The sequence below is a fragment of the Phodopus roborovskii genome, unplaced genomic scaffold, assembly GCF_943737965.1.
Source record: "Phodopus roborovskii unplaced genomic scaffold, PHOROB, whole genome shotgun sequence".
Lineage (NCBI taxonomy): Eukaryota > Metazoa > Chordata > Mammalia > Rodentia > Cricetidae > Phodopus > Phodopus roborovskii.
The window spans coordinates 439,709-466,527 of NW_026126459.1; the positions used below are offsets into that span (position 1 = coordinate 439,709).

The 26,819-nt window shown below is 47.5% G+C and overlaps 1 protein-coding gene across 1 annotated transcript; it reads right to left on the bottom strand.

Moving 5' to 3' along the window:
- Positions 1–2,674: 2,674 nt before the first annotated feature.
- On the bottom strand, positions 2,675–7,412 carry LOC127225604 (uncharacterized). Its single transcript, XM_051189094.1, is given in 7 exon segments — positions 2,675–3,713; positions 3,716–4,169; positions 4,171–4,408; positions 4,410–5,851; positions 6,044–6,628; positions 6,761–6,931; positions 7,326–7,412. Coding segments are annotated over 7 exon segments (3,225 nt in total). The 3' UTR covers positions 2,675–3,465.
- Between the last annotated feature and the right edge of the window lie 19,407 nt (positions 7,413–26,819).

A 26,819-nucleotide genomic window follows, 5' to 3' on the forward strand; every position in this document is an offset into this window, starting at 1 on the left:
ATACACCATGCAGGGGTAGAGGAGTTCGACCCCGACCCAAACTTGTGACAAGCTTATAAAGGCAAAAAACACAAAAGAAAGGAGGGGGACTGGGGAGGAAATAGGGGAATTACAAAGTTACACATTTACTCATCAGTTAAACTATGTGTTAGATTAAGCAACACACCTGGGGCGTTGGAACATTCCACAGAGGTCATTGGGACATCCTGTGGTCACTCCGGGAACTGTCTTTCTCAAGAGAGTTCCGGAAGCGGCCACCTGGGGGGGACGGGGGCCCCAGGGTGAAGAGTCTATGCCCTTACAGACAGCTAGTAATTTTTTTCTACTCTTCATTCCCCACTTCTTCTTGTAAATGGCTCTAATCTTAGAGCAATCCCTCAGTTTCTTGTAGTATCTGGTACTGCTGCCTTAAAACCATTACCTGGACAGCACTTATCCTTTCCTTTATAAATGACACCAGCCTATTGAGGATGCATGGCCCGAAGGTTAGGATCAGCATCAAAATGATTAAAGGTCCAGCCAAGGTGGAGACCAGAGTAGAGAACCAGGGTGACCGATTAAACCAATTTTCATACCATCCTTGGTATGCTTCTCTTTCTCTTTTTCTGTTTTTTAGCCTTTCTCTTAGCTTTGCCATGGAATCTCTGATGACACCGGAATGATCTACATAAAAGCAACATTCTTCCCTTAAGGCTGCACAGAGCCCTCCCTCTTTAAGAAAAAGCAGATCTAATCCCCTTCTGTTTTGCAACACTACCTCTGATAATGAAGTTAATGACTCTTCTAGTTTAGTTACGGACTGCTCCAATGTTCCCAGGTCAGCATCCATAGCCGCTCTAAGCTCATTATAGTAGTAGGGCTGTTGGATAAGGACAGCCGCTCCAGTTCCAATCCCTGCTGCTACTCCTAGTCCTAACAAGACAACTAAGGTCAGGGTTACAGGTTCCCTCTTGTAACGAGTACGGTGATCAAATTCATCTATGAATGAACTATCATCATGATAGAGGACCCTAGGCACCAGTTGGACCAAAATACAAGTCTGTACTGTTAAAAAGTGAAGCATGCAGGCAGGGGGTCAGGCCGGTGCCACAGGCCCACCAGGTGTCTGGGGGGGGGTACTAGATATTGATTTGGGCCATCTGTCAGGATGTTGATAGTTACGATACAGAGGGGCTGGTGTCTGGTAGGAACTTTGCCTATGCATAGTCCAGTGCCTGATACCGCTGAAAGGGTCAACTTTCGTTGGCTCCCCCAGGGGCAATGCGAATGATCAGAAGTAACATTATAGCTCCATATTTGAGCTATTCCCTCATAATAAGGGGGATTAGAAGCCAAGCACAGCCAGCAAGATTGGGTAGCAGTGGGGTTTGTGCGGTTTAAAATGACAAACGCACTATCGAGCAGATTGAACAGGTGATCCTCGTTCCTCATAGGTGGGTGGGAGGATGGGATCAAAGGAGGGAATGGATTAAGACTGGAAGAGGAACTTTCCCTTGGTGATGGGGTGAGACTAGGAAGTCTCTCAGGCTTGGGTAGGGGGTTATCAAGCACCGGATTGGGGCCTACTTGTCATGCAGGCGGACTCTCTGTCTTCATCCTGATAGCGAAAATGAACCCTGTGTCTCCCCCCTCCAGTATAGACTCTCCACCCCCAGCGGTTACCTTTTACCCATTGGCGATCTTGTTTTCCCTGTGTTGTGAAACTAATATTCAGAGGGTTGCAATAGTTGCCTTTGCATGGCCCCTGAGGGCCACCCGAGGCCCCAGGAGCACATCCAGTCTTATAAGACGGGTACTTAGATGGGTCTCTCTCTCTCCTTTTTCTGGCTCTTCTGGCTTACGACCCTTTTTTACTATAATCAGATCCCAGGAGGAGGAAGGATTCCAGTAGGCTTCTCCTGTGGTCTCACATCCCCATTTGCCACAAAAGTAACCTGATGCCCCTCCACATCGTCTCTTCATCTCTCTGTTATGTCCCTGCCCGGGGCAGACATAGAAGTCTGCTGCCTGGAGGTTGGCTCAGAAAAATTGTCCTGAACATCCCAATGTGCTCCCTATACCATGAGGGACACATTGTTCCTCCAGGGGTGGTTTATCTAAATTGTCATAATTAGAAAGATCCCAAGCCAGGGAACTGGCAGCTAACTTACAGATATCAGGTGCAAGATCAGGCCACCAAGTCCAAGGGGGGTGCACTGCGGTTTTTGACCACACGACATCACCCTCTTCATTAAGCACTTCCCATGTCAGTTTTTGAGGGACATGAGGGTTATCCCCCCAAGGTTAGAACTACGGCGAAGGCACAGCTTAAGAGGATTGTCACTGGCTGCCACTGTCCAATTATCTTCGCGGTTGTCTTCATTTTGACTGGGTGTCTTTTTTATGTGAGAAGCGTGGATCCAGGCAGCAATTCCATCTACCTTTACTGCCATGGGGGTGGTCAACAGCACTAGAAAGGGTCCTTTCCACCAAGGCTCAAGTGTGCCAGCACGATGTCGTCTGACCAGGACTGAGTCTCCGACTTAGAATCCGTGGGGCACCGCGGTGGTCCCTGGAGTATAGGCTTCTTTGATCTGATTCCAGATTTGTGTTCTGACAACTTCTAAGGCCTTTAAGGGGGTAAACAGAGCAGAGGAGAAGGGTGAGTCAGTGCAAGGATCCAATATCGCGCCTGACTCAGTCAAGGGGGGCCATCCCCCATGTAGGATTTCATAAGGGGTAAGGCCGAAACGTCCAGGTGTGTTTCGGACCCTAAGAAGCACAAAGGGGAGGAGGGTCACCCAGTCTTTGCCGCCGGCCTCAATAGCCAATTTAGTAAGGGTCTCTTTTAGGGTTCTATTCATTCTTTCTACCTGTCCTGAGCTCTGGGGTCTGTAAGCACAATGTAATTTCCAAATAGTCCCCAGTTGGGTGGCCAACTCCTGACTTACCTGGGCAACAAAAGCCGACCTGTTGTCCGAACAGATTACCTTGGGGATCCCGAACCGGGGCAGGATTTCTTCCAGTATCTTCTTGGTTACTACTTGAGCAGTTTCAGACTTGGTGGGAAAGGCTTCCACCCATCCTGAAAAAGTGTCTATAAAAACTAGAAGGTACTTATTACCATATTTTCCTGGCTTAATTTCAGTGAAGTCTACCTCCCAATAAACTCCCGGCTGATCTCCCCTCATCCTTTTTCCAGGTTCTTTGAACGGTCGGGCAACATTGGTCAAGGTACAGGCTTGACATGACTCTACTACTTCTTTTACTACTGTATTTAATCATAGAACATAATATTTAGAACCTTTGATTAATTGCTTAAGTTTTTCATTTCCAAGATGAGTTAGCTGGTGCATTCGTCTCACATAGTCTTGCCCTTCTTTAGAGGGCAGAATGATTCGTCCATCTTTGGTTTTTGCCAATCCATCGGAACTGAGCATTTGAGCTTTTCCTGCACAGGTCATATCTTTGATTAAATCATAATCTTTATAGGGATAGATGAAGCTGGGATCCATGGCTTGCGGGGGGTTCTGGTGGGGTTCCAGTTTTCTCCGCCAGCACTACTGCTCCCTGGGCAGCTTGTTTTGCTGTTAGATCAGCCATTTGGTTCCTCTTTGTGACTAGGTCAGTCCCCTTCTGGTGTCCCAGGCAGTGGACGATGGCTAATTTTTTTGGAAGATGTATGGCTTCTAGGAGGGCCAGGATCTCCTCTTTATTTTTAATGTCTCTTCCTGTCTGTAGATGGCCCCATGAACGTGGGCTGTGGCAAAAGCATAACGGCTGTCGGTGTAAATGTTGATAGCCTTACCTTCTGCCAGACGCAGAGCTTGAGTCAGTGCCAGGAGCTCAGCTCTTTCAGCGGAGGTTCCTTCTGGTAGACTGCAAGCCCAAATTACCTGCTTTCCGTCCACCACCACTGCTCCCGCCCTTCTTTTACCTTCTACCACAAAACTGCTGCCGTCCATATACCAGTTAGGCACACCCGGCCGAGGTTGGTCAGTCAGGTCTTTCCTAGTCCCGATTTCTTCAGCCAGGACGTCAGTGCATCGGTGCACTGGGGTAGAGTCATCTGCTTCAGGGAGCAGGGTGGCCGGGTTGAGAATAGCAGGAGGAGCAAAGGTTATCTGATCATTTAACAGCAAGCTCTGGTAATGTGTCATCCGGGCGTTTGTCATCCAGCGGTCGGGGGGGCTGCCGCACAATACTTTCTAAAGCATGGGGAGCAATTACAGTCACGCGCTGACCCAGAGTGAGCTTATCCGTGTCTCTGACAAGTAGGGCTACTGCTGCAATGGCTTTCAAGCAAGAGGGCCACCCGCTGGTGACGGGGTCTAGCTTTTTAGATAGGTAGGCTACCGGCCGCTTCCAGAGCCCCAGGGTCTGAGTCAGAACTCCACGGACTACTCCAGCCCGCTCATCAACATAGAGTGAAAGGCTTAATCAGATCTGGCAGGGCCAAAGCAGGAGCTGTGAGCAGGGCAGTCTTTATATTATCAAAGGCTCTTTGGTGCTCCTCCGTCCAGGTGAATGGGACTTTTTCTTTAGCAAATGGGTACAGAGGGGCCGCCAGCGTGGCGAACCCTGGTATCCAGAGTCTACAAAAACCCGCAGTTCCCAAAAACTCACGTACTTGTGGAGGAGGAGTGGGGGTCGGGATTTGCATCACAGTCTTTTTTCGTGCTTCAGTGAGCCACCACTTCCCTTCTCGGAGGGTGTATCCTAGGTAGGTCACCTCCGAGTGGCATAACTGGGCTTTCTTGGTGGACACCCGGTACCCCAACTCACCTAATTCCTTTAGGAGCTTTCTGGTCCTGTCGAGGCACAGTTCCTTGGTCAAGGCTGCGAGCAGTAAATCATCTACGTACTGCAAGAGAGAAATCTGAGGGTTCCGGGCCCTGAAGGGCGCAAGGTCACGGTGGAGTGCTTCATCGAAAAGAGTCGGTGAATTCTTGAATCCCTGTGGCAACCTAGTCCAGGTCAGTTGACCTGTATGTCCTCCTTTGGGATCTCTCCACTCAAAAGTGAACAGGGGTTGGCTACTCGGATGCAATCTGAGACAGAAAAAGGCATCTTTCAAATCCAGAATGGTGTGCCAGGATCGTTCAGGCGGTAAGGAACTCAGCAAGTTGTAAGGGTTGGGCACAGTTGGGTGAATGTCCTGTACCCATTTATTGACTTCTCTTAAGTCCTGGACATACTGATAATCATTGGTGCCAGGCTTACGTACCGGCAGGAGGGGAGTATTCCAAGGGAAATGGCAGGGAATCAGTATACCTTGTTGTAACAGTCTCTGGATATGTGGTTGAATGCCTTCTTTAGCCCCTTGAATCATGGGGCTGACTGAGACGGGGGTGGCAGCTGCTTTCAGCTCGACTATGACAGGTGGCACTTGTTTGGCCAGTCCCATTCCAGTCTGCTCTGCCCAAACCTCTGGAAAAGCTGTCAGCCATTCTTTAGGGGGCAAAATCCCAGTCTTGGGTTCATGGAGGCAATATTCTTCTTCTAGACTTAGAACTAAGCATGTTATAGGGGCCTCTCCCCAGGTGACTTCTGGTCCCTCCGGGGTGAACTGGACCTGAGCCTTTAGTTTGGTCAACAAGTCCCTCCCCAGAAGGGGCGCAGGGCACTCAGGAATCACAAGAAAAGAGTGGGTTACTTGGCTTTTTCCTATTTCTAAACTTCTTTTGGTTGTCCAGAGGTAAAGTTTACTTCCAGTGGCTCCCATCACCAGAGTTCTTTTTGATCCTAATTGTCCTAATGGCTTAGTCAAAACTGAGTGTTCGGTTCCTGAATCCACTAAGAAATTAACGGGGTTCCCCTCCACAGAAAGAGTTACCCTAGGCTCGGGGAAGGGGACCGAGCCCCGACTCCCCTAATCTTCCTCGAGGGCCAGTATTTTGGGGCCCTTTTGTTTCTTTGGGGGGCAATCTCTGGCCCAGTGTCCTTTTTCTTTACAGTATGCACATTGGTCTTTCTCAAGTTGTAGCCTCCGTCCTCCCTGGGGTCTCCTTGCCCTGTTGCCCAGGTGTCCTGACTGTCCTTTCTCTGACCTTTCTCCACCTACTACTGCGGACAAAATCTTAGTCAAATTCCTCTCTTGGCGGCGATCCCGCCGATTTTCCCTCTCTTCTGCCTCCTTTTTTTCTCTTTCTTGTTTTTCTTCCTCGGTCTCTCTCTTGTGATACACTTTCTCTGCCTCTTTTACTAAATCCTGCAAAGTATAATCCTGGAGCCCCTCTAGTCTCTGCAACTTTTTCTTGATATCAGAGGCCGACTGCCCTATAAAAGCCATGGCTACGGCCACCTGCTGTCCCTCAGAGGAGGGATGAAATGGGGTATATCTCCTATAAGCCTCCATCAGTCGTTCCAAGAAGACAGAGGGTGGCTCCACTGGACCCTGTAGGATTTCTCTTACCTTTGCCAAATTGGTGGGTCGCCATGCGGCCCCCTTGAGACCTGCCACTAGAGCCCGGCGGTAGACCGTGAGACGCCCCCTACCTTCCGCAGAGTTGTAATCCCAGTCAGGGTGGGCCAAGGGGAAAGCAGCATCTATAAGATTAGGAAGATTGGTGGGGGTCCCATCGGGTCCTGGAACATTTTTTCTGGCCTCTAGGAGGATCCTCTCTCTTTCTTCAGTCGTAAAGAGGACCTGCAAGAGTTATTGGCAGTCGTCCCAAGTGGGCTGATGAGAATACATCAGGGACTCGAGGAGTCCCGTCAAGCCCAAGGGGTTCTCTGAAAAAGAGGGGTGGTTAGTTTTCCAATTGAAAACGGCCAATACTGCAGTGGGATTAATTTTCCTGGAGCTGGGGCGGTCCATAAGCCTGTAATGGTAGGGCAATGGTGGAGTCAGGTCCTGCGCCAGATCCCTCTGGGCAGCGGCCCGGCGGCTTCGAATCCCGGCCGCTGGCCCTATTTCAAAGGCCGTCCGGGAGTCCGTTGGGGCCGGCACCTGTCAGGGGGCTGCATGAGGAACGGGTTGAGGATACGGGGGAGGAGGATGGTCAAGGAGGGAGACATCATCAATTTCAGGATAGATCCGCGGGGGAGCTGATGGAGCGGGCACCGGCGGATCTGAAGGAGGTACTTTTGGTTTCATGGCCACTGCCACCGTCGCAGTCTCTATTCCCGATGTCTAGGGTTTCATCCAGGGTGGCGGGTTTTGGACTAGGTCCTGCCACACGAGAATGTAGGGAACCTGACCAGGGTGTCCTCCTGTGGCCTGAAAAAATAATTCGCTTGACAGTGGAAATAACAGATAGGTTAAAACTTCCCCCCGAAGGCCATCCCACACCAAAACTTGGCCATTCGGAGGAACAAAAAGTTTGCCAAGGTCCTTTTCTGACCTCGACAGAAAGATTATGAGCCCTAGTCTTAACGTCCGTCCAATGGTCCAGAGTCATTGTTAGTGGGGTTGTCACGGTCTGTCCCATGTCTACCTCTATTAACAAAAATAAGCACGAAGACAGAAAGACAAGAACACAAAAGCAGCTGTCAGCTTCAAGTCGACCCGTAGTTCTGAGAGGAGCCAGACGGCCTAGAAATGGCCCTTTGACACAGGTTATCTAGGAGAAAACTTATCTCCCGACTTCTCCCCCGTGGAGGTCTACCAGGCATCCCTGGTCCTCCTCCTGTCCTCCCCGGACTTTTCCCAGGGCGAACAAACGGTGGACACCTGGACACGTCTATCCCCGTCCACTCCGCTCCTCCTCCTGGAGAGCAGCCTCAATAGAGTGTTTGCAAAAAACGAAACTGCGATCGCACCAGATTTTTGAACAGGCCACAAATACAGAGTCACAACAGAACAACAGCAAAAAAAAAAAAAATTCTTACCTCCAAGTGGGTCTAGGACCCCTGGGTGGTTGCACAAATCCCGGACAAGCCCCCAAATGAAAGACCCCCGTAGGGAGACCCTCGCTCAAATCTCAGGAATAGCACGCACCCAGTGAGACACTGAGACCGAACTTGCTGCAATCACACGAGGAAGTTTATTGAAAACGGGATTGAATGAGATCTCAGGCCAGCATGCTGGGGTCGAGACTCATACACCATGCAGGGGTAGAGGAGTTCGACCCCGACCCAAACTTGTGACAAGCTTATAAAGGCAAAAAACACAAAAGAAAGGAGGGGGACTGGGGAGGAAATAGGGGAATTACAAAGTTACACATTTACTCATCAGTTAAACTATGTGTTAGATTAAGCAACACACCTGGGGCGTTGGAACATTCCACAGAGGTCATTGGGACATCCTGTGGTCACTCCGGGAACTGTCTTTCTCAAGAGAGTTCCGGAAGCGGCCACCTGGGGGGGACTGGGGCCCCAGGGTGAAGAGTCTATGCCCTTACAGACAGCTAGTAATTTTTTTCTACTCTTCAGAAGCTGTCTAGGGGTATACTGGACACTCCAGTCTCCATGAAGACTTGCTGGCAGGGGGCAAGGGGTAGCTGGTAGTAGGACAGGGAGGAGGAGGAAAGAGGGTAGGTCCAAGCCCCAAATAGGAAGTCCAGAGGAGCCCAAAGAGCCCTTGGAAGCTAAATTACTGAGCCCAAGCTGTCTCATGGCCATCCATTGTGCAGAGAACATAGACAGTGTCTCAGTGAGGGACCTAGGCCAGCAGGCCAGGCACCCTTAAAGGTCACAGCTGTGGTGGGAAGGGGCAGAGGAAACCTTTGGACCAAGTGGCAGAATCAGGAAACAGAAGTGGAGGTATGTAGAAAAGACATTACACTTCCACAGCCTGAAGAAATATGTCTGCAGCTGCTGGAATGTGGTGGATCTGGTTGCAGAGGAGGTCTTGCCCTATGTGTCTGGGCAATGGAATCACATGTCTAGGACATCTTATCTCCGACCCAGTATGGGAGAGGCAGGTGGTGCCACACCTCATTCCTTTCCCTCCTTTGTTTTCTCCCCCATCACCTCAACTTCCTCCTCACTTCAGGAAATAAAACTCAGCCTCTGGACCTCCCTATATCCTTCATTTACCACCACCCACATACACGTATGCCTCAGGAAAAGGAAACTGCCCCAGGCTCCTCCTCTTCTTCCCAAGCCCCACCCCCAACCTGGGCTCCCTCTGCTGCTTCTCCTGGCATTCATGTCCCCTGGGAGGAATCATGCAGAACCAATGGGCTTGGCTAGCCCCTCTGGCTTGTGGAGGGAGAGTCAGGATGGACAGGAATACATGGAATAGTGGACAAGCCAAAATTCTACAGAGCCAACCTTAACCCTCCCTAACCCTGAGAGATGACTGCCACATTGTGCCTACTACAGGGAGTGTAAGAGGATAGGGTGAGCAACCAAGCCCCCCACTCCTGTGGAGAGCTAAAGCATATCAGTGGGCTTGCCTCCTAAGCAGCTTCTCTAGGCCTGAAACACCTGCTCTGGTACCCTTCAGGTGTCCAGACAGGATAGTCTTTCTGCAACTCAGGAGTGCATGAGGTCATTGTCTTGCCCCTTTAAGCCTACCTGGATACCCCAGATCCCCAGAGGTCAGGCCAAATCTGCCCAAGTTCCTAGGTCCTCACTCTACTTCCTAGGGTTCCACTTCTCCTCTCTGGGCCCCTTTGAGGGTCCTCCTAAAAGACAACCAGGGGCCTCTGTTGGGGCCTGGGGCTCACAGTAGCTGTTCAGAGTTGTCTCTTTACTGGAGTCCTACACAGACACCCAGAGAATGGTTCTCTATGGCTCTCACACCCTTCTCATTCTCCACTGGGGGTGGGGGGCGGGTCACAACATATTAGGTCCTTGGATGTTTGTCAGCCCCTCTCAAAGACCAGGGCCCATCTCAAACTATCACCTACCCCTTCAAACTGTGACTCCTGTAGTTTCATCTCTGAGTCCATCTGAGGGTGGGCAGTAGCCAGGCAAGGTGACAGAAACCAGGGGACCCTGGTATTTTTAGTTGGGGTTTCTATTGCTGTGGTGAAACACCATGACCAAAACAACTTCATATGAAAAGATTCTTCTTTTGTCACGTGCTTACTCTTTTCTAAAGTTTAAATTTTTCAGAAGTTTAAAAGATACTTAACTAAAAAAGGGGGAGTGGGGACTGGAGAGGTGGGTCAAAGGTTAGGAGTGCTTCCTGCTCTTGAGTTTGCCTCCTAGCACTCGCATTAGATGGTTACTGCTGCTCCAGCACCAGGGCATCTGACCTCCTCAGGTCTCTGCATGCATCTGTGCATACGTATGCACACAAGTGCACACACGCATAAAAAAATAAGCCTTTTCATTTTCACTTTATTTTGTATGTATTGGTATTTTGCTGCATGTGTGTCTGTGTACCACATGCATACCTGGTGTCAGTGGAATCTGACACAAAAGAAGGGGTCAGAATCCCTGGAAATAGAGTTATAGATGATTGTGAGCTGCCATGTGAGGGCTGGGAGTTTGTCTTAGTTAGGGTTACTATTACTGATGAAACGCCATGACCCAAAGCAACTTGGGGAGGAAAGTGTTTAAATACTTCCATATCACAGTTCATTATCAAAGGAAGTCAGGACAGGAACTCGAACAGGGCAGGAACCTAGAGCCAGGAGCTGATGCAGAAGCCATGAAGGGATGTTGCTTATTGGCTTGTTCATTGTGGCTTAGACAGCTTGCTTTCTTGTAGAACCCAGGACCACCAGTCCAGGGGTGGCCCCACCCATAATGAGCTGAATCATCAATCACTAATTAAGAACATGCCCTACAACTGGATCTTATGTAGGCATTTTCTCAATTGAGGTTCCCTCCTTTCAAACAACTCTAGCTTGTGTCAGAGTTGACAGAAAACTAGGCAGCACACTCAGAGCTTTTAAGAATATTTAATATTTAATAAAATTAACTCTTTCTTGAATTACAAAATGGGCAGTAATTCATATAGGATCCTCAGGAAACATAGAACAGAACAAGGAAGGAGAAGGTGACCCCTGAACCACCATAGGCAATTCTGGTTCCCATGCTGGGAAGTTGAAAGTGCCAGAAGCAACGTGAAGCCCTAAAGCTGAAGAAAGCCACTGGGGTAGAAGCAAGGGATGGTCAGGGACCTCTGATCTGCATTTTCCAGAGTCACCAAGCCTTTGCATCTGTATGACAGCTTGTTCTGTTTATCACCTTTCACAAAACCCCTTCTTCTCTCTGGAGTAAAAAGGAAGTCACTCACCTCAGTCATTTCCTCAGACTGTTTGTTTCAGACCCCCTATTTCAGTGACAGCCATGTCCCTGATGAAGAGACCATTTTCACAATCTAAGACAAAGGCTGTCCCAGGCTTTGTCTCTTCGGAAGGCTCAGGAGCATCATTGTGTCCCAGGTTCCCAGTGAATAGCTGGCCTACAGAGTGATGTCAGAGTATATGTCAGGGTGCTTAGCTGAGTCTGTAAGAGCCCATGAGCAGGCTCAAGATGAGCCTGTGACCAGATAGAAGGGAAGACAGCAACTATGCCAGCAGCACTGTCCTGTCGTTCCTTGGCATCACTTGTACCTTGCTGTGGTGCTCACTGCCTGGTTAGGGTCTATCTAGACCTTGGTTGGTCTTCATCTTTATCTGCCCTTCTCTTGGCCTGGTTGGGCTCAGCCTTGGACTTGCTCTTGGCCTCAGTTTTAGTCTTGAATTGAGCTTTGGCCATGTACCTTGTCCTGCTCTGTACACAGGAATAATATAAAGTATACATGTAGATTTAATGTCAATCCTAGTCTCAGAGAAAGTTCCAGTAACTCATGTGTCTCTCGGAAAGATGGTAGCATGGTAGAGTATCAGTCAAAGTGGAAGTTCTGGAAGATAGTATGACTGATTGCAGCATTGATGAGGGTCAAGGGTTGCTGACACCAAGGCAGGACAGCCTTACAAGCATCCAAGACAAAGTGGTGTTCAGAGTGTCCCACTCTGCCACAGAAGCCTGTGGTATACTTGCCCTGCCACTTATAGCTCATTCCCTCCCCAGTAGGCACTGGTATACTTCAAAACTGAAGGTTGGCCATCACTGTCACTTTACAGGCTTCTGACAGTCAATGATAGAAGGCATGCCATGCACCTAACAGTGATCAGAACACAGCTGCTCCCAAGAAAAAATGGTCTGCCCTCCTGGGCTTAGCAGGGCAAATCAGGAGACTTCCCTGCCCACCACTGCCTCAGATCGTCAGGGTCCACACTCTCATGCCTTCTCTGTCAGGAACTATCATCCCATGCACCTCACTTCATCCTATGTCCACCTGCTTCCATTCTCTAGCAATTTCAATTCCATGAGCTCATTCCTCAGCCTTCGGGAAAACAGCTGCAAGGAAGCTCACTTCTACCTCCTGAGATGGGCCCTGGAGCATCTTGCAGCCCAGGGAGTGCCCAATCCAGCAAGAAGAGTGATGGTGCCAGAATTGTGGTCTTACTATGCTTGGGGTTGGCATACAGGTCTGTCCAAGGCTATACTGGAAGGTGCAACTTTATAGCCTAGCTATAACCTATAGCAAGGTTAGTAGGAGTGGACACCAGCTTCAGGAGAGCAAGGTAGCAGAGTACATACTTCTGTAAGGCGTATGGTTCTTCTGCCTGCCGCCGCTGGTCTTGTCCCGCTGCCGCGCCAGCCCCAAATAACACACTGAGACTCTGTATTAGATATAATTCTGTTGGCCCGGTTACTTGTTTCTTATTGGCTAGCTCTGCCTTAATTATTAACCCATTTCTGCTGATCTATGTATTTCTCTTACCGGGGAGCCGGCCGGCATTCTGCTTTCTCCCGACTCTCCATCTTGGCTCCCCTTACTACTTCCTCTTTCCTCCTTGTCTCCTAGTCCCGCCTATCTTACTTTCCTATTGGCCAACAGTGCTTTATTCATTAACCAGTATGAGAAACATACACAGAATGGCATCTCCCATCATACTTCAGAGGCTCTCTAGGCAGTAAAGTGGCCAGAGCAAAGACCCATGTGAGTTAGAGCATTGAACTGAACTTTCTATCAAGGCAGGCCCAAGATAGACATTTTACAAATACCCATCAAACAACTGAACACATTTTCTATAAATATGTATCCATCAAACACACAAATACAAAACCCACTTTCTAAAAAGAGTGAAAAACCAGTGATATATTGCAAACCTAGTCTCCATGCCTGGGGAGACTAAATCAAGAGGGTCACAAGGCTAGGTCACTTCAATTTTTTTCAAAGAAAACCAAGTGTCTGCAAACCATTTACATTACATGTCCTCCATGCTCCCATATTCCATTCGAGGCAGTTTGAGCACAAATGCATTTTCCTTATGTACACATTTTTCCAGGTTTGTTGTGTTTGTTGGTTTGAGACAGCATCTCATATAGCCCAAGCTGGCCTAGAACTCCCTAAGTAGCCAAGGACAACCTTGAACTCCTGATCTTCTTGCCTCTACATCACTTGTGCTGGGATCATAGACATGCAACACCACACTGTTGGACCTATGGCTACATGCATACTGCCAGCTCCTTATCCACATTTTTTAAAGGATTTGTTTTCTTATTTCACATGTTTGAATGTTTTCCCCTCATGTATGGCTATGTACCCTGGCACCCATATAGTCCAGAAGAGAATATTAGATGTCCTGGAACTGGAGTCATAGGCATTGTGAGCTACCATATGGATGGTGGGAATTAAACCCAGATCCTCTGAAACAGCAGCCAGTGAGCTTGACCTCTGAGCCATCCATCTCTCTAGCCCCCATCCACATTCACACCAGCATTTCTTCCAATGCATGAAAACACCTCTGTAACAGCTGCAAACTGTTGTAGGAAAGACTGTGTTGCTTAGCAATGCCTTTCCTCTCTGTGGCCTGAGCTGTTTATCACAAGTGAAAACCAGAGCCAAGCCAAGCCTCCTCCTGATTGGTTTGTGTTTGAATTACAGATCCCACAAAATACAAACTCATTTGCTTGCTCGATTGACTCTTTGGCCGATTATCATCCATCTGCATACTGCTTTCTAAACAGGTCTTAGACAAGATTATCTCTCCTTGTCCTCACTGACTCTGGCTATTTTTGTTTTAAGAAAAATCTTTGCCCTGAGGATGTGGCTCAATGGGACAGCACATGCCTTGCATACATGTCACCCCTGTGTTTGAGTCCCACTCCCTTTAAAAAAAATTTTTTTAAAAAGTATTTTCCAGGCTGGAGAGGTGGCTCAGAGGTTAATAGCACAGGCTGCTCTTCCAAAGGACCTGAGTTCAATTCCCAGCAACCATATGGTGACTCACAACCATCTATAATGAGATCTGGTGCCTCTTCCAGCCTGCAGGTATACATGTAGGCAGAACACTGTATACATAATAAACTTTCTTTTAAAAAAGTAAAAGTATTTGCCACTCAGGAGGATGAGATTTAACTTTTTCTGTTTGACCTTTGTGTTTTCAGGTGCTACATTCTAAAAATCACACACACACACACACACACACACACACACACACACACACACACACCTTTCATTCTCAAATGCTGCTATTTGCTGAATCTCTCAGTTTTCAACAGACCCTTTTTCTAGGAGAAGACTTGTAGTATTCTCTGAATTAGGGTAAGTATGGGTCCTCATACCCTGACCTCAGCTTCTAAGAAAACTCTGGTTTCAGCTCACTGGAGTTCTTCGGACACACCCACCCACCCCTTTCTACCTCATCCCCAATCCCTAATTTTCTGGTCATGTGGTTCAGTGGGAAAGGTACAATGTCAGAGACATCCAGAAAAGATCAGAGAGGAAGAATTGGCAGGGAGAAAAGCTAAGAAACATTGGCCACACACAGAAACGAAGAAAGGAAAGAAGGAAGGAAGGAAGGAAGGAAGGAAGGAAGGAAGGAAGGAAGACTGGGCATTCATAGGAAAGGGGACAGGGACAGGAAGGGACATAGGGAAAGGCCATTACAGATATCTGAAACAGGGCCCAAGATGACAGGGATCCTGGGCCCAGAGCCCTGCCAGTCCCACTTCTGTCCTCTCTGTAGGGTGTATTGTGAGTATATGCATGTGTGAACAAGCTAACATAGCTGTAGGCCCGGCTCACCTTTCAGCTCATGCCCTCTCACACTGGTCAACTATAGGAAAATCCTGAGTGCTGAGCCAGGAGCTGGCATGGCAGCCAAGGCGCACATACTGCCAACAGCTGCTGGGCTTTGGTAAGCTGAGGGTGAAGATATCAGGACTTTTGTAAAGAGGTCTTAAAGATGCATTTAAAGCTAAATTACTGATATGGAGGTGGATCAACTGGTTAAAGGAGTGGCTGCCAAGGCTGACGACCTGAGTTCAATCCCTGGCACCAGTACAGTTCGAGGTGAGAGCTGACTCCAACAGGTTGTTCTCTGACTTTCATATTCAAGCCAAGGTATATGCTCATGCTAATATGCACACATAAATAAATGAAACAAATCATTTTTAAAATTTAATTACAAGTTGGATGTAATGGCGGAGACCTATAATCCCAGTATTTGAGTAGTAGAGGCAGAAGGATCAGGAGTTGAAGAGACCTTGTCTCAAAAAAACAAAATAAAGCAAAAGCAAAAAAACAAGAGATGGTTCAGCAGTTACAAGCACTGGCTACTCTTCCCCTCTTCCAGAGGCAGGGGTTTGATTCCCAGCACCCACACACAGAGCTGCTCACAACTATCTGTAACTCCAGTCCCAGGAGACACAATGCCCTCAGACACAATGCCCACAGGAACTGAAGCACATTCAGGCAAAACACCCATATAGACAAAATAAATTTTAATGAAAAAACGTTTTAAAAAATTTAACTACATGAATACAAATAATTGTATCAAATAATAATTAAATATAAATAAATCTTAAATGCTTGGGTAACGACAGCAACAAGCTAAGAAAAGTTCTCAAAGCCTGTTTCTTCCCACTTATTTCACAGTTCTTTCTGGTCTAGAGACCATCTGGGTGGCCCACATTTCTGGTAGAAACCTTAGCAGTGCTGCTTGGTCTTGTGATGTCCCATGGGACATGTGAGGACACTTCATGGAAGTAGACACCATAAATCATGAGTTAACTCTGTTCATTTTGGGATAATATGGCTGCAGTTGGGTCAGCCATGCTCCTGCAAGTAACCCCAACAAACTCACAGGCTCACCAAGCTAGGGTTGGGCAGAATGGTTTCTTTACTCTGTCACCTGTGTTCTATCTAGGGAAAATAGACATTTGTTCACATCTCTCCAGAAAAGTCATGACAGACAGGTCCCTAAAGAATTGATCTGTGTGTCTATGACATGTTGTTCCTAGTAATATGTAGGGAGGGAAGTTTTGCTCCAAATTGGCTGGGTGTCAGGGTGGACCAGGAATCTGTAAGATGGGAGAAGAATGACCCTTCCTTCCCAAGCAGCTTCATCTCCTGTCGTGGTCATGAGAACATCATGCTTCCCATTCTACAGCCTTTGAATATGAGCTTGGACCATCAGACCTCCTATGGGCCTTTGGAGCCTCCAGGCATGGGCTGGATCACATCTTGTGAAGTCTGGAGTTTCACTGCTTCACAGTTGCTGGCTTCCCTGGTCTGAACAGCTCTTTGGAAATTTCCAGACTCTGGTATGAGCTGATCTGATAATTTCCCTCCATTTGCATACATTCTATTGACCTGTTTCCCTAAAGGACATTTCTGTTGAGTAATTTGGGAGATGAAGGCAGAAATAAGACCAACTTTGGCCCATACAACAAGTTTTAGGGCAGCCTGAGCTACATAAGACCCTGTCTTAACAACCAACTAAACAATAAAATAAAATTATGAAACACATGCATATACACACTCATGTACATACAAACACACACATTATATGGTCCAGTCCAATTCTAACCCAGCCTCAGGCTGGCCCCAACCCTGCTTACCAAGCTGAATATGAAATCTCCAAGGCTCTGAACTGAGAACCACAGCCCGTGGTGCTCTACAAGACTGGTGCAGGTACTTGCCATGGGGGCAGAAAGCAGCTGGTCAAAACCTTGGCAGCTCAACTGAGCTCATTTGGCCTTGGCCTTGTTTTTGCCTTGGTCTCAGTACTGGGGGATATCATTTGTTGTCAGCCTCCATCTGTACTGTGTTCCTGGTCTTATTTGGTCTTGTTTTCTCCTTGACATTTAGACTTTCTTGGGTCTTAATCATCTGTGGCCTTAGACTCTATCTTCTTCCTGTGTCAGTCATGAATGTGACTGTCCTCACATAGCTCTGTTCTTGGCCTTGGCCTTCATCTCTCTGTACTCATCTCAGAGATTGATTAAATCTAAATGTATGTCTTGGTGTGTTCCCTAGAGCCAACAAAACCTGCAGTTCCATGTGAGTAGCTGTCCTGTCATCAGACTATATCTTCAGCAACTCAAGAGTGTCTCCTTTGGATGGAAGCTAGGGAACTACCAGAAGTTCTGCTCACAGGGTGTCTTGGTTACTTTTCTAATGCTATAAGACATCATGACCAATACAACTTATAGAAGAAATAGTTTATTAGGGCGTATAGTTCCAAAGGGTGACTCCAACACCATCATGACAAGGAGCATGGCATCAGGCAGGAATGGCACTGGAGCAGGAGCTGAAATCCTTCCATCTGATCCACAAGCACCAGGCAGAGAGAGCTAACTGGGAATAGCATGGATTTTGAAACCTCAAAGCCAACTGAGGACCAAGTATTCACAATATATGAGCCTATGGAGGACATTCTCACTCAAACCACCAGAGGGAGAGGTCACCAATATGCCCTGGCAGAGCAACTGTAAGTGACTAGATGAGGTGCCCCTGGCCAACACTCCTCTCCAGGGCTAAGAGCTGATCCTTTTGTGGAGATCCCTCCAACACACACACACACACACACACACACACACACACACACACACACACACACACACACACTGGCTCTGAGAGCTGGGTAGACCTGAGAATATGAGCCATGAGACCAAGCTATAATAAGCCCCACTGACTCTAAGCTTATCACCCAAGGGTTAGGGTCAGCCACTCCTTTAGAAAGAGAACCACTGCTGTGCCAGGGCAAAGTCTGGGGCAGGCCTCAAGATGAACTCTCAAAATATGATCTCCACAGGTGCTGCCACCATCTGTCCCATTAAACAGCAGAATAAGCCTGGGGTTTGAGGCATATCTATATAGCTGGACATCTGGACCAGCTTCCAGAGAAGGACTCTGATGTTGAAAGTGACAGGTCCTATAGGACCCTCCCTGCCCACCAGAAAAGAAAGTGGTGTGAAAATGACACTCTGGGGAGCAAAAGAAGCACTTCATAATCCATGCTTTTGTTGTTCTCTGACCTCTGACCTCCATGACCTCCCGGCCACCCATGCACAAAACCAGCCATGGGCATCAGGGAAACACACAGAGGTTGAGGAAATGTGTGGGAAGGGTGAGGAAGAAATGGTGTGGTGAGAACCCTCTCTTAAATCTGGTCTTCTCACTACTTTTACTCAACAAACTAGGCTGACCTCAGCCACCCAGGCTCCAGCCAACTCCTTCCATTTGCCTGGTTTGACTTCAAGCTGCCTATACCATGTCAGATTCCATTAACTGGATTCCAGGAAAGGCTCATTACACACACACACACACACACACACACACCATTGCTCTTTCTTCTCTGTGTGTCTCCATCCTCATCTATCTCTGTGATATCTCCCTCTCTATCTCTGTGTCTCTGTCTCTCTCCCCTCTACACAGGCAAGCATCTCCAAGCTGTTTCTGCCTTCACTGAGTAATCTTGGAATACACTGGCCTCTTCCAGCAATCCTGACCCTTCCAGGCCTGTATTGTTTCCAACATTTACACCCTCCAAACAGGAGCCAAACAGACTCTCCATAGGCCACAGAGTGCTTTGGAGTTTAAGACCTGAGCACTGAGCCAGCACTGGAGGGTCCAACAAAGACAAGATGGCCCAATAGGGCAGCAAAGCCTAATGTGTGCCCACAGAACTGCCATGAAGGAGACTGCTCAGGAGACCACTTGGTGAGGATCTCACAAGCAGGCACTGACTGTCCCGGAGGGCTACCCAGCAGGAATAGAGAGAAAACTCTAGGACAAAGCAACCTCAAGGTTATAAGGTTACTGCACAGGGCAGACTCCAGCTACATTTCCTGTGGGAGTGAGTGATGTTACAACTAGACAGTGTGGCTACCTGGAGTTTTCCAGAAATCTCTGCTGTTTGTTGTCTCTGTTATTCCTGTATGTTAAAGGAAAAGGTCTAAAGCTTAACCAGTTACTCCAACCCACCCTTCTACCCCCTCAGGGTAAAAAAAAAAAAAAAAAAACTCATGGCAAGAAAGGGCCTGAGAGAGACCCTGGACACCTTATGGATTGCAGAGGAGGGCTGTATCCAGATGTCCAGAGCCAGACGCTGGCTGTTTTAGGTCCTTCTGCTCCATGCAGGTCCTTAGGTAATGCCTGTCTTGTCCTGTGTGACTGTGGTTCCAAGACAGTACATAGACATGACCACTAGGGGGCAGATCTAGATGATGATGCTACCTGGAAAGACTGAAAACAGTGAGGATAGAAGGAGTCTTAACAGTTAAATGTCAACTTGACACAAGCTAAAGTCATCAGAGAGGAGAGGACCTCAAGAAAATGCCTCCATAAGATCAGGCTGCAGGCAAGCCTGCAGAGCATTTTCTTAATTAGTGGTTGGTGGGGAGGGCCTTCAGCAGAAATGATCAGTGTACAGGGTGCAGTCCTCAGCCAGGCTTTAGGAAAAGCCTGAATCCAGAATATAGGTGTGGCCTCACTAGGAACAGGGTTTGCCTCACCCTTCTGCTGTTCCTGCTTATAACATGATGGGTGGATGAGGGCATGTGGCAAGGAGCAGGATACCATTGTAGACCATCCTGAGAGTGGATCTTCTAAGACCCAGAAGTAGGCAGTGGCCACGGTTCCTGCAGAGGGGCTGCACAGGGGAGTCAGGGGGACGGCTACTATTCTGTCTGGAGTCTAGACACACCTGCCTGTGCTCCCAGGCCCTATCCCTGAACCTGCTGTGCTGTCTTTCAAAGAGAGAGATGTGCATTGTCCACCAGAACAGAGCCTCCAGTTTGAAGGCAAGCTGAGAATGAACTGGACCAAGGCAGTGAAGCACGTCCCCCCTCCAACCCAGGTGGGGAGACAGCCTATGAAAGAGTCAGGAGGGACAGTAGGTCCAGAGGTCACAGGAACCTCCCCTGTGAGGCTCCCCAGCCTATGGAAGAAGGACATATATGGCAGGGCTGCCTCCCTGTCTCTGTCTGGAGACCACAAAAGAGATCCTTGAATAGGATCCTTAGGATCTTCACAGGCAGTGAGCTGTGTATATGGGGAAGGACAGAGGAGGCCCTAGGAATCCTAGGCCAATGTCTCATCTCCCATGGGGAATGAAGTCATAGTACCTTATAAGGGCTGTTGAGGTTTGAGCCCTTGGGAGGATCTTCTCATTCTGGGTCTGTTACTAAGAACTGTGAATAACTGTCATTGGTGGCAGGGTCAGTGTCCCTGAGTGCTCAGAACGTTTTAACATAAGGTGAAGCTTGGGGATTGCAGAATCAAGACTTGGCCTTGAGTGTATGTGCATAAATGCATGTGGGTGTGGTATTTTTAAAGTTCTGCTACAGGCAGAACTTTGTTAAAGAAAAATTAGTAGGATATGGTGCACACAACTGTAACCCCATCATTCTGGAGACTGGGGCAGAAGGATGGGCAGGTCAGATCAGCCTGAGCAATAGAATGAATTCAGAGACAGAGAAATTTAATCCATGACACTTATTGAAGTAGCAAGACAGACTCTATTAAAGGCCAATCAACAAGTGCTGGGTCCACCCAGGAGGGATTGTGTGCAGGGCAGGGGCAAAGGGAAACTGGTCTCACTTCTCAACTCAACATGAATGAATAGGGGTTTAGAGTCAAGAGATGAGGGAGGTGGCAGATGGAAAACCTAAAGAGAAAATGTCAGAATGCAGGGAACTCTGTCAGGCCAGGGTCCCTAAATGGCACCTAAATGAGTCTGGTCAGATATGGAGGGTGCAGTCTCTTGATAAACTGACAAAGCAGGGTCCAGAGGAAGTGCCCAGGTTTCAGAGCCAAACTAACATATGAATCTCTGCCACCTTAAAGGGTAATTCCAGGGAGGTCTTGGGAATAAAGGAGACAGAGAACATGGCACAGTCATGATCACTGGGAAAGAATGTCAGCTAAAACTCTAGGAGGTTTCAGAGTGGGGTCTATGCTGCTGGAAACTGGAGAAAAGACTACCATTGTCATAGAGAGGCAAAGAACTTGATCTAATTTTATTCCTGTCCTAGTATTTTTGGAACTTACAGGAAAAGGAGTTGATTTTTAGCGGAAGATAAGACTGAGCACCATGTTTCAGGTGTGTATTGATGTTTCTGACTGCCTATAATAGAATGGAGAAAGAGAAAATGATTCAAAAATAAAATGCTTAATCATAAAGGAAGTACAACTTCAAAATGTGCAAACTCTCCACCTACTTGTTAAAGGCATGAGAAAGCCTGCTAGGGAGGTCAAGAGTGTGAGGGCTGATGGCCTTGATACCATCAGCCTGGAACTATCCATTCCCAAGAAGGAAGTATAACCACAAAAGCATTGGGAAGATTACTCAATAGGCCCTCCCATCACAGGCCTGTAGTTTCCAGAGCCTAAGGGAAAAAATTACTTCAAATGTGGGGGAGGAGAAGGGACCAAGGTGCTGTGACCCACTCATCTCACATAACACAGCTGGCTCCACCACAGCTGCCCCTTCACAAGCTTCTGTGCTGTGTGCTCAGCAGTAAGGGCTGTAAGGGTATGGCTATTTCTGCCTACACTTCAGAGGGCCCTGTGAGCTTTTAAAGCCAGGATGACCTACTGTGGGAACCAGCTCAAAGGGTCCCCCTTAAAGCAATGCCCCATGGAGCTGGTGGATAGCTGCATCTGAGACCCCAGACCATTGTTGCTGCTTACACAACACTTTGGCTTGAATGTGGGCAGCCTGAGTCTCAGACATAGACCTACTAAAGAGCTGGGGGTCCTCAAAGAATAGCCATATGGCAAGACCAGGCACAGAGCTGTGGAGATATCCTGGCAGGTTCCCTAGCCCTGGCATATCAGCCACCCTAAATATACACAACAGGATACTGGTATACTGAGCTCTTGTCCAGTTCTATTCTTCAACCAAAAGCGCTCCAAGGCTGGGTAAAACAAAGTGATTGCAGTTACCCTCTAGGAGTTTTGGTCAGATTCATTTTCCCTGCCAATTAAAAACTGAAAAGACAGAAAAACATCTCAGACAATATCAACAGCCATGGAAAGTACCTACAAAGTGGAGAGGAAATTCAGAAATAGAAATCCAGCCCCCTGGGAGGGCTTGGGTTTTTGAAGTGGTTTTGGTGGTATAGGATGAGCCCCCCCTCCCAATTTTATATCAGTCAAGCTGAACAAAGAAAGGCTCACTAGAGGCTGGAGAATGGCTACTCTTGCCAAGGACCTGGGTTCGATCCTTCTGCTGGCCTTGCATAGGTCAGTTGTCCCATCTGCTAAGAGTTAGAGTGCACGAATCATGCCATGCCTAGAGGAAGGTGTGCCAACACTCTAAAGCTCCCTTTGGCTCTTACATTGTTTCTACCACTTCCTCCACCATGTTCTCAGAGCTGGACATGCACGGTAGAGATGCTTCTCTAGAACACAGCATTCAAAAGCCCCTTGTCCTCGGCACTTTGGCCAGTCATGAGTGCCCTGCTCTGGGGATCAAGGTTTCAACCCACTACACCTGGGTTGGGGGGAAGCCCTTCCCCAGGTCCTCAGTTTCCCACCTCATACCAGAGCTTATCTGAGACCCCATGTAGCAGGCCAGAATCCTCCTGCAACACCACCAAACCCCTCACAGGGGTTTATTGAGAGTTCTTGTGCTCTTAAGAGTCATATGGCACTAGAAGAATAGTTCAAAAATTAAAGAGCATCTGATGTTCTTGCAGAGGACCTGAGTTTGATTCTCAGCACCCACATGGCAGCTCACAATCATCTGAAACTTCAGTTCCAGGGGATCCAATGCCCTCTTCTGTCCTCTGTGGGCACTGCATGCATATGGTACACAGACCTACATGCAGGCAAAACACCCATACACATAAAAAAAAATGAAACACATTAAAGTCTTACACCTCAGTCTGGGGCTATAACTCAGTGGCAGAGTACTTGTTTAGCATGTGCCAGGACCCGGCTACATACACAACACCTCAAAACAGGAGGCAAGAATGCAGCAGGGAGCAGGGAACTCTTGATAGCTTTTTGTCCAACAGTCTCAAGATTGCCTCTTGCTTTCTATTTCAAATGACATTCTTAAAATGCTGCAAGCAAGATAAGATGCATAGCTCCCTTGGTTTCTCTGCCCTCTGCTGGTGAGGTCTCAGCCTTGAACAGTTTGGAAGCAAGTTCCCTCCCCACCAAGGTCTGAGAGTGTGCACACAGGATGCTTCCCTGGAAACTGTAGTGTGCACTCTAGTCTTCTTCCCTGGCAGGAGGGAATCTTGCTGGTCTGTGTTGGATAGAGAGATGTGTCTATGTTCCTAGTGGCGACTTTACAGACAAGCCACTGTGCAAAAAGTGTGGGAGTGCCAAGAAAGAGAGAAAGCCAGCAGAACAGTCCTCTGGCAGCTTGAGCTGCCCTTACTGGCTGAGCACAGCCTGCAGCAGCCCAAGGATTCTGATCACACCCAGCTGAACCCACTCTGCAAGCCATAGGGCCTCCACATGCTGTCTTTATTAGGGTTACTGTGATGAAACACCAAGATGAAAAGCAACTTGGGGAAGAAAACAGGTGTATTTCACTCCCACTACCCTATCATAGTCCATCATTGAAGACAGTCAGGGCAGGGACTCAAACAAAAATTTATTTCTCTTCCCATTGCACTCATTGTTGTTCTTTTGCTGCAGCTTATGCCTAAGAAACACAAACACGAGACTCAGCGCCCACGTGGAGTTTATTGAGAGAAGGGAGAGAAAAAGGGGGTAGCTGGTGGCCAACCGAAAGCATCAGAGAGAGACAGAGAGAGAGCAAGAGGGAGAGCAAGAGAGGGCAAGAGAGAGAGGCGCGCTTGGCGCGCTTGCTTTAAAAGGGGGGCTTGGCATGTGTAACTGAGTCCTCTGGCAGCCAGGTAAAGCTTGGAACCGGCAGGTAAGGCTGACATAGTGATGACGTAGCCATGAGAGCCCATCGTCGGGGAGCAGGGGTCAGCTGGCTGCTAGTTCCTAACATTCCCACCTCTTATTGTTATTAAAAAGGGGGATTTGGACGTGGCAGGTTAAGGAATAAAGGCGTTGAGTTCTCGAGACTACTTCCTGCTGACTTGGGGGTGCAGATCATCTTTGGGGGATCCGAGAAAGCTGGAGTGCTGCCATGTCTGGTTGTTTCATCGAAGTTTTGACAGATGGAGCTCTGGCATCTCTTTGAGACCTGGCAAGATGTTAGCAGAGCAGAGGACAAGGTTTTGTATCTTAGGTCTAAGTACTTAATGGGAGAAGTGTGAGGTGGGGGAGGGGCTCCCAAGGGACAAGGTTAGGAAGTCCCAAGGCCAGGAAAAAGTTGAGTGATATTTATTTGGAGTGAATCTGACCTGTACATGGATCCAATTCTGCTCCCTGGAACTTAAAAGAATCCTTTGAGTTTGTGAAAACATAAATATTGAGACACATTAGCAGCATACTCATGTTAGTAATGATTTGGCTTCAAGAATTAACACATACAACTGGCAGATTTTTAGCACAATGAAAAGCACCTTAATTGTAAGCTTATAGTTACAGTTATGATCATATAGTGGCATAGTATGGTGTTTAATACTGTCAGAATTGGATTAGTAGCTTCTTAAAACTTTATTGATTAATGTTAAAACAGTAGCAACCTTAAAATACCCATTTTTGAAATATGTTAACAATTGGAGCTTTGGCTGTTGCTTTAAGCTGACAAAACTACCAGTCGTCAAAAACATCAGAGTTCTTGAGAAGGATAAAATTTTACCTGAATGATTAGAGTAACAGAGACTTAATAGCTGGCAGCATGGACAGCCACCCCAGGTCCTCCACAGTTGTTGAAGACAGAGGCTTTAAGGATGTCTTCCTTCTGCTGATGGCACGAGACCTGTGGATTAGGAGCTTTTGGAAGACTTACCTACCATTGGCCCAAGCAACATGGAGAAAGTCGATTCCACTGCCCTCTTGTCCACGGTCCTTAGAGCCTTTTGCAGCAGTTGAGATGAAAAGCAGGATTGCTCAGAGGCAGCATTACCACTTCTTGGAGGAAATGGGTGGTGCCAGCAGCTGGCCTGTCTCTCTGTTATAAAAGCTTTTTTAATGAAACATTTTAAGTGCCATATTCTCTAGATCTCTGAGCATTTGAGGGCTGTCTGACTGTTTAGTATACCTTAGTATACAAAATATGTCTTTAGTTACCTGCCTTAAGCACATAGGTGGCTAGTTAAGGCTTTATCCCTGTAATTAATTAATCTGTTTGGAAAACTGGATTCAAGCTGAGAGGCTGTGGAGGGATGTTTTACTCAGAGCCCTGCAGCCTGACTGTAACTTAGTAGGTTAGACTTATACCTGTAAAGGACAAAGAGGTAAAGGAAAAACTCCCTTTGATAATAGAGGCTTAACCTTTATAAACAGCTTACAGGAAAGACTAGGTGGCATAAATATTTTGTTAGCTTGAAATAGACATTTATAACCTTAAATGTTTACCACCATTTAAAGGTACATAACAATTTAGAAATACTTAAGACTTATTACAGTTGAATTTACGTTGTATGAAGTTAGCTTACATTTACATAAAGTTAAATTTAAATCACATGTATATTAAACAGGACTGGGTAAAAATGAGAAGGATTAGAGTGTGAAGCTATGTATGGCATGGTCAGTGAAAAAGAAATTAGAGACAAAGAATAAAAGGCAAAAGGTAAATGAATTACATGTTCTGTTGGCAGCAGAAGCTGGCTAGACTTCCTCTGCCTTGGTGGCTGATGTAACAGAGGGAAGAACCATGGGCTAGGCCACATGGTCAAGATGCAGCTGCCATAAACATATCCCCAACAGCTGGCAGAAATCATAAAGTTTTGAGATAAAATTTTGTCTTGAGCAGATGCTGCCTCAGCCCAGCCTACTGCCCTGAGACAGGCTGCAGCTGCGGCGGGCAGGAGAGTTTTAGCGTGGCAGGAAGAGAACAGACCAAGTTTAGGGTAAGAGATTGTTTAGCAGAGAGATAGAAAAAACTTCCATCTACCTGTTCGCTGGCAATAATTTGAAAGATCCCATAAAATATCGGGATCTAGAGAGCTGTTACGCAGCCAATTTGAATTATTTTCTAGGGGATATCTAGGCCACTTTTCAGTACAAAGGTAAATAAGTCTGGGTGCCTTAACAAGTGGCATTAAGGGAAAGTGTTTAAAATTTCTATCAGGCATCCCAGTAGAGTGGTGGGGGGTATTTCCTTGGTTGGTTTATTCCCCATGGGTGGAGTGAGACGTGACCAACCAGTATTGGAACTCGTCATCTCAAGAGTGTGGCCACACGATAAGCGAGAATGGCTTTTCAGCTTCAGCCCGAAAACATTGCCAGGGCCAACAGAGGCCAGAAGGACTCAGCAGTCCGAGAGCAGAGCAGATATACCGCCCCGGGCAGTATGTCTTCCACCCGTGAGGAATGTACCCGACCTTAAGGAAATGGGTTAACATTTAAAAGGGTACCTTCCCTAATTGAAGCCGGTGTGGGGTGGTATTTTCCAGTGAACAGGGGATGGAGGCGGACTGCTGGTATTGGAAACGGTATCCTGAGTATCTCTGGCTGGCCGCCCGCCAGCAGATGGCCGCCAGAGACCCTCAAGGAGAGCCTCCCGGGTTTTGGCACCAATGTTGTTCTTTTGCTGCAGCCTAAGAAACAC